This window comes from Abrus precatorius, unplaced genomic scaffold (genome assembly GCF_003935025.1).
Source record: "Abrus precatorius isolate BTA unplaced genomic scaffold, Abrus_2018 Scaffold2, whole genome shotgun sequence".
Classification (NCBI taxonomy): Eukaryota; Viridiplantae; Streptophyta; class Magnoliopsida; order Fabales; family Fabaceae; genus Abrus; species Abrus precatorius.
In genome coordinates this window covers 26,527,103-26,534,860 of record NW_020874362.1, presented here as the reverse complement: position 1 = coordinate 26,534,860, position 7,758 = coordinate 26,527,103, and the positions used below count along the sequence as shown (strand labels likewise).

General features: G+C 37.8%; 1 protein-coding gene across 2 annotated transcripts; it reads right to left on the bottom strand.

Moving 5' to 3' along the window:
• Positions 1–326: 326 nt before the first annotated feature.
• LOC113857443 (transcription factor LHW-like) lies at positions 327–7,038 on the bottom strand. Of its 2 annotated transcripts, XM_027489335.1 has the most exons (11): positions 6,279–7,038; positions 5,138–5,341; positions 4,933–5,014; positions 4,575–4,616; positions 4,428–4,487; positions 2,064–3,875; positions 1,858–1,959; positions 1,431–1,571; positions 1,215–1,340; positions 984–1,137; positions 476–886 (listed from the first exon to the last, which is right to left on the bottom strand). In XM_027489335.1, exons 1-11 carry the CDS (start codon positions 6,371–6,373, stop codon positions 747–749), a joined length of 2,958 nt encoding a protein of 985 aa, XP_027345136.1. In that variant the 5' UTR covers positions 6,374–7,038; the 3' UTR covers positions 476–746. The 2 variants fall into 2 exon arrangements, with proteins under 2 accessions (XP_027345137.1, XP_027345136.1); XM_027489336.1 differs by lacking the exon at positions 6,279–7,038 and having other exon boundaries at positions 327–1,137; positions 5,145–5,186.
• Between the last annotated feature and the right edge of the window lie 720 nt (positions 7,039–7,758).

The window sequence follows — 7,758 nt, the reverse complement described above, 5'->3', positions numbered from 1 at the left end:
TTTCCAAATTTGTCCTTTGTGTACTAAACGAAATTAAATGTGACGGAAAAGAATGGTATACCTCGTAACTGAATAAACTATAAACAATCAAAATTGTCTCACAACAATGCTTATTATATTAAGCTTTAGTCAGTGGAGTACTAGAGTTGAACATCGGTGCTTGGTTATTAACAGCAAATATAAGAGAGTTATACATTCTGCTGAGGGCAAAAATTGAAATTACTAACAGACCAAACTGCTAATACGAATCGCTGGTGGCATCAAGAGTTAGAATAGTTGCAAATTAACAACCAACTATTAATTGTTAATTAAGACTTTTAAAAATTGAATGTAGATGTGCATTATTAACCCCATTGTATACATGTATATCTAGAGGGATTTAGGAGTATATCCCAATCTTAACCATCCAATCATACATGAGTAATTAAGAATGTATAGGTAATCCCTATGATGTTTAGCATAGACTACTACTCATCACAAACCACAGAAAGCTTACATTAATTAATAAAATTGGTATATTATGACACAGCCAACATAACCATTACACTCCAAGAAAAAACATGGAGAAGAAATAAAAAAGGAGGAATAAATGCATAGCATGATAGTCAAACACAAGACCTCCTCCTTTCCAAATCCTACACAAACCATCTATACATCTGAATCACAACCACTGCAGAGCCACAAGCACCCACCAATGGAAATTTACTCACACAGGTAAAAATGGATGCAAGTAATCTTAGAGTTGCCTAAAGCATCAGTAGACAGACATTGCCAACACATGATAAGTTTGTCTTGGCAGACACAAGAGAAAACATACATATACATTGTACAAATGCCATATTAATCTTGAGATGCTCTTCACTAACTAAACTCATCCTTCTCCAAACTGAGGTCAGATATGAGAGGTGAAACACTAGTTAGACCAAGTTAAGATCACCTTAAGTCTTAGAATTAGGTGATTCATTGCAAACTACTAGGCCTACCAGTTGCTGGTATCTGGGTAGCTTGTGGGAAAGAATGATACACCATCATATTGTTATCAATTGCATTGGATGAAGATGCACCACCCTTCACTGTTTGATCCAAGAGTCGAACCAGCGACATGAAAATTTCCATCCTCGTTACGTCCCTGTTTGCCTGCAAAGGAATTAAAAGTGAGAAACTGGCACAAGATTCAAGAGTACCATCAGTTATTTCTCTTTTCAGCGTATTACCTCAACAGCAAAGCGTGCCCAGATCTTGTCATTGCGAGCTTCCATGACCCCCTTCAAGATGGTTAAACCTAGCCCTCTGATTAGGTCGGCTATTTCTAGAAAGAAGCCACGTTCCTCGCAAAGCATCTGTAAGAATAAACATACAAAAAGATTAATGCAGCAGCACATATACAAGGCACAAAAGAATTTATAAATTTATAGAGCGCCAGTTTTTACCTCCACTAGCATCTGACGAGGAGGATTAAGATCCTCAACAATGATAGGACAAACCATTGATTGTGAGCCAACCTCGTATGCCCATGTGGCCCCTCCCTCGAAGTTATCTTTTAATAGCAATCCACCTTCTTTACTAACAATCTGCATATTAAGGAAAGAAAGATCAGCATTTTACCCTCATCAATATTAACATTCCTCAAAGCAAAACATCAATTAAGCTATTTATTCTTCTTAATATTCCTGCTGCTTATAAAACATGTAGGTTAATTTTATTCCAAATCAAGGGCATTGATAAAAATATTTTATCTGAGAGCCACCATATACATGGACAACGGTACTTTTCAAGATACTATCAAATATATTTTGGCATTTCACAAATCATAACTAGATCAGTTGTCTGAGATACTATCAAAGATGAAGTTTATACCTTAGATTCCCCCGTCTGTTTCAGCTTGTCAGCATGCTTTGTCACACTTTGCAAGAAAAGCATATGCTTGATGGTCTTTTCCAGAAGTGCATCGATGCTACACTGTAAATCAAAACGAGATTAAAGAAAATAACGTCAGTACTCCAATGTGATATTTAAATAAGTTCAGGATTCAGATATAAGGGGGCACAAGAAAGGCTACATACTTTTGCTCCATTTGGCACAATTTCGCGTAACTCTTTCACTCGATCTTGAATCATTTGGCGATCTTTAGGTCGAGGCCTGGGGTTCTCTCCAGGTTTAAGTCTTTTCCTATTCGATTTGCAGACTTCATCTGGCCGCTTAGAGTATCCAGTTGAAACACTACTTTCACGCTTCACATTGCTACCATTCTCAACCCACGAACTAAGCTGCGACCCGTATATGGAAGTAGTTTGAGAACAGTTTCCAGCATCATCCTTGCTACAACCAGACCTTAGAGAACTTGTTTCCACAGCGCCTGTTTTAATCTCCATCTTAGGAAAATCAAACAATCTCCCCTGGACTTGATCAGACATAACCTGCTTGCAAGAAGGAGAGGGAACAGAGGTGGTACTAATTCTTGTCAATGTTGTCCTGCAAGACATTTCATCAGAATTCTGTTTTACAGCAGATTGAGCTTTTGAAACCACGGCATCTAAAAGGTGGTCAGAGCCAGTCCCAGAGAAGATGCCACTCTCTGATATTGCTTCATTAACTGAATAACTCTTATCAGGACCTATACCTTGCAAATTCATTCGTGTTGTCTTTTTATCCAGATGTTCTGCATTAGCTTCTAAATCATTGGCAAGCAACTTATTCCAGTCTCCATTCAGTAGATTCCTTTTGAAATCCATACCTAAAACATCGAAGAGGTCATCACCAGATGAAAGTTGAGTACATGCTTCTTCATGCTTAACATTCATTTTCATCATATGTTGACTAGTAATGTCCTTATTGAGGCAATCGTCAACAAAACCAGGGATATGATCGCTCATAGGCACATGCTCCTCAAGATGAAGAGGTGGGATTTTAAGTGCCTGTAACAAATCATTGCCTATTCTTTGATCTGTTGAAGCCAAAGCATCACAAGCATGCTTCTGATTGGTGCCATCTAGACGCAGGTGACTGGTAACTGATGGATTAGTCAAATTAGGCACAGAATAAAGGCCAGCATTAGTTGAATTATCATTTTGAACTCCAAACTCAACTTTTTGTGTAGAAGAAAAATCTGCAGTGGATACTTTGGGAGGGTTTGAAACTGAGCAGTTAATCATATTTGTCCTCAAAATATTACCCATTCCACTACATATTGGGATTCCTCCAAGTAGTGAAGTGCTACCAGAACTCTCAATCGGTTCAAGCATTTGGCCTCCATCTGTCTTCTGTTGAGACATATTGATGGCATTTAATGGATTCAAGTTTGGGTTAACATGACTTTGTCCCCCAACTGCTGATAAAATTTGTTGTTCCATATATTTAAGGCTGCAGTTATTTAGATTTAATTTACCAAAACTAGCCAATTCATTGAATGCAGGTCTGGCATAATGGACAGTATGCTGTTGCAGACATGAATCATGATTTGCAGGTATCACTTTAGCTTCAGCCTCCACAACTGTCTTCTTTTGTTGGCCACAGAAACTTGTGCTGATCATCGATCGAGCCTTTGATTGGCAAAGACTATCATATATCTGGTTTGGGTTATGAGTTTGAGGTGGTAAAACAGAAGCTTGGTAATTATTTATTTCTCCCTTTAGAGAACGAGGTGGTTGAGCAACAGATCTTGAACCGTGAGATGAATTACTTAGTTGGTTGGAACCATTAGTTAGTGAGGAGACACAGTTTGAAGTAATGACTGGTGGATCAACAGTCACAGGCCCAGCATGTATTTCGCTGGAAAGTTTTGCTGAATAATCTTCAGATAGAAGGGCACCAGGTAAACATCCCAATTGCAGGATCAAGTTCTTCACATCATTAACAAATCCCAGATTTTCCATTATCTGCAGCAACAAGTATGCCAGCATTAGTTAAAGGAACATTACAGCTGCAGACAGAAACCAACTTGTTTGGCAGCATGCATACAAATGAAATGTCACTAAAATGATCAAAATATGGGAATGGCTAAAACTCCAAATGATAACAGAGTCTAGAAATCTATGCAACTCAATGACAAACGGATAGCAACTACCAAACCTAGAGTAGGCTTCAACCTGCATACACTTTAAGCTATTCCCTAGCCAACAAATCAACTATGTTCAAGGAAGTACTGAGAGATATCACTCAGGTAACCATGGAAGTCAACAAGTGAATCATATAAAAACAGTGTTCTATGCAAGTGAAAGAATTCACACCATTTTCCAATTTTCAAGGATGGAGATCTAACATCTACGCAATGGTTCGGATGTGAATGCAGAAAATTCTTGAATCGAAGATTATAAGGAGAAATTCTGCAACATCTCATCATAATCCCATTCTCCATTATGAAATCATTGGAGACACCAAGACATGGCCCTAGGTATTTTCAAATTACAGAATAATTGAAAAAGACTTACTGGCAAGAAAGAACCAAGTTGAACAACCCCATGGGGAAGTACAGGAATAACTGCTACTGTCTGCAAACACAAGTAGTCTGGGATTAAGAAACAGCAAGAGTTTAAAAAAAATTATGGCAGAACATGAAGCATAATAAAATCACAAACCTGCATTCCTGCTGAAAATTGGTAATGCAACTCAGTATATACCTAAACAAAACACACAAATAAAGATAAATGAGAACCGAGTTACTAAGTTCATCAACTCCAGGCCTTTTAACCACTTCAAGAATACATATATCCACTCAATCAAATAAAAAAATGCTTATGCAATTTAATTTTTATTATGACAAACATAAATTCCAATTGAAAAAGATGAACATAGACAGAAGTGAGACTTTACAATATTTCATTTACCTATCCACCAAACTTTAAAAAATGATACTCATCAGAAACTGTTCATGCAATCTTATCTTTATAGAAATAGAGTTCTTACGACACTTCAAACTGATCATCAACTTCCTACCTCCGATGGAAATGCATCTCTAGTGAAATTGTTCAAAAGAATCCACTGATAGTTTCCTGTAAATGCTGCACGTCCAATTATCCTGGGTAACAGCAAAAGGCAGCACTTGAGTGTGTTAGGAATGACAAGAAAAACAATTAAATTATGATCCCGATTCCTGAATCCTAATAAACAAGGAAAAATGGCTAAAAAAGAAAGCACCGACCCTTCACCAGCAATATTGACTGAATTATTTGCCATCATTTTGTTAATCAATGAACAGACTCTCTCCTCCTCCTGAATCCCTCCTTGCTGAGATTGGGAAGAAAACCAGCATCCTTCCCCATCTTGGAAAGGCAAATTAGACGTGCTTCGCTGAGGAAAAGCAGATGGCAACGGTTCATAGTAGCAATCTTCCCAGATTAACAGCCTGTCAAGTCAACTATACTCAGTTAACTCAAACACAAATATTCCACAGCAATTAAGGCAAAAAGTCAAAGCCATAGTATTTCAACATCCATTTGGCTGCTTAGAAAACATCGTCTGAAATAAGCAACAATAGATTCATTCATTAAATCAGAAAAAGAACATGTTTATAGGTAAAAAGACGATGAAATAAAGCCGGAGTTCTTTGTATTTTATTACAATTTTTGTCTTTAAAACAAAAAGTGGAATGAAAGCTCAAACTTCCAATTTCATTTCATAATTCTCTGCACAACTACCAACTTCAAATTTAATGTTCTGATCCAAACAGACCCTTGTTTCCTTCCCCTGTTTGCCTCAGAAACAACTAATTACATTTACGGAACTAATTAACATGCTAATTACAGTTCACAAACTCGACAGATTTTTGAACTAAAGCATCATGAGTGATTAATATGACATAGATAGATCAGCAGATTACCCCCCCCCCTCCTTCCAAAGGGTAAAAGGGTTCAGCTTTTTCATTAACGGAACAAGAAGATAAGACCAAACAGAATCAAACAAGGAAAACAAGTACTGAATAAAAAGATAGTGCCCTTACAAATCAATGCAAATAAACTTCTTTTTAGTAAAAAAAAACAAAGTAACATTAAACAAAAAAAAAAAGATTCTAGAAAATAAACCACAAGCAACAAAGTCACATATAAAGTTCCAAAACAGGAACTAACATGTGGACTTTGTCTTGAAAACGAACCAACCCCAGAAATAGAATCTAAACACGAGCTTCGCATGAGATCCCCCCAGAAAGTACAAGCATCAAAATCAAATCCAACCCATAAATCTCCAACCACCAAAGCAGATTCCCACCCAGAAACCAAAACGAGAGAGAGAGAGAGAGAGAGAGAATACAAAACATAAAAGCATTTTGCTCACGGAAAACTCACTTGGAATTATTGCATCCGATCTTCCAGAACACAGCATAAGACCACTGATTCCGCGAGCACAGAGTCTTCAAAGCTTCTTTCAGCAAAAACCCCATTTTTCTTCCGACAAAAGGGGTTCCAAAACCGCGAGAAAGTTTTCCTTTTTTCCGAAGCAATGGAGTCACACTAGCATTCACCAACAGATAAAGAACAAAGGGCGCATTTTTTCTCTGAAAAACTAACTACCACGGCACGATCCTCTTCCTGCCTGTTTAGTCCTCAAACCCCCACTTCGCTTTCTCTCTGGATCCAAGTTCACTACAGTAAGTTCCCGGCACTGGCTGGCCATCCTCCGGCAGAGGATTTTTAGAGAGAGAGAGAGAATAAAAAGAAAAAAGGTAGAGAGAGAAGGTACAAAGGGAGCACAAGCGAGTATCAAAGTTGACAACTTTCGAGGGAACTACACTATCCCACGAGATTCAAGCTTGTAAAGAGCTATCACCTCCATTTGCGCAGAGAAAATGGTATAAGAGAGAGAAAGTGGCAGAGAAGAGAAAACAAAAGAAGAGGATTTGTTTGGTTTGGTGTGGTGAGGTTGTGAGAATGAGATGGTGTTTGTTGTTGATTATGTTCTCTGGTTCTGTGGAAGTGTGAGATTCTTTGTTTCTCTTCTTTCTCTTCTTCTGTTCTCTGTGTCTGTGTGTGCTTTTCTCTCTCTCTGTGATGACCCTGGATGAGAAAATAAATGGAAGTGGCAGGGGAGAGAGAGAGAGAGAGAGAGAGAGAGGAAAAAAGGGCTTCGAAAAAGGAGCGATTTTGACGAATATTACAAAAGTTGCCACTGGCAGAAGAAGGGTTTGTCGGGTTGTGGAATGGAGAGGAGGGAATGGAGAGGATCTGGTTTTGAAACAGTTGTAGCTCAATGAGCTTAGCTTAGTGCATGTTGCTATCTTGCTGACGTCACATAATCATTGCCCCCTCCTTTTCTCTTAAATTACCATAATGCCACACACCAACTTTTTTATGGGAGAAAGAACAAGTGAAGAATTTGCTTGGTAATGTAATGTTTAAATTAAAATGAAATGAAGAATGAAGGTTCATTTGAGGTTGAATGAAGGCTCATGAATGATGATGATCATGAGACATCATGGGATACTGAGGTGGGAAAAATGATGTGGACAGATGCAGGATGATGTAGGATGTATGTTGTTCAATGGCTTTAAACTCGGAATTATTATTATGCATGTAAGCTGAGTTTTGGACATTTTTTAATTTGTTGTTAAGTTATAATTCGATCTTGTTAATGATGATGGTCGGTTGTTTACTTGTTTTGTACATCAATGATTGTAATGTAATAAAACTGAAGGTACCAAAGCAGATAAATTTGAATAAGCTACGGATAAAATAAACGTATTCGGTTTTGGAAATCGAATACCGTTTTTCATTTTTCTCTTTACCAACAAAGTTTCGCTTTGTGACCCCTCTCATGAGAAAATATCTT

Coding starts and splice junctions, on each gene's coding strand:
- LOC113857443 (XM_027489335.1), bottom strand. CDS start 6,373: ATGGGGTTTTTGCTGAAAGAAGCTTTGAAGACTCTGTGCTCGCGGAAT. Junction 5,342..6,278: donor ATCGGATGCAATAATTCCAA/GTGAGTTTTCCG, acceptor TTGACTTGACAG/GCTGTTAATCTGGGAAGATT. Junction 1,341..1,430: donor CTCGTCAGATGCTAGTGGAG/GTAAAAACTGGC, acceptor TTATTCTTACAG/ATGCTTTGCGAGGAACGTGG.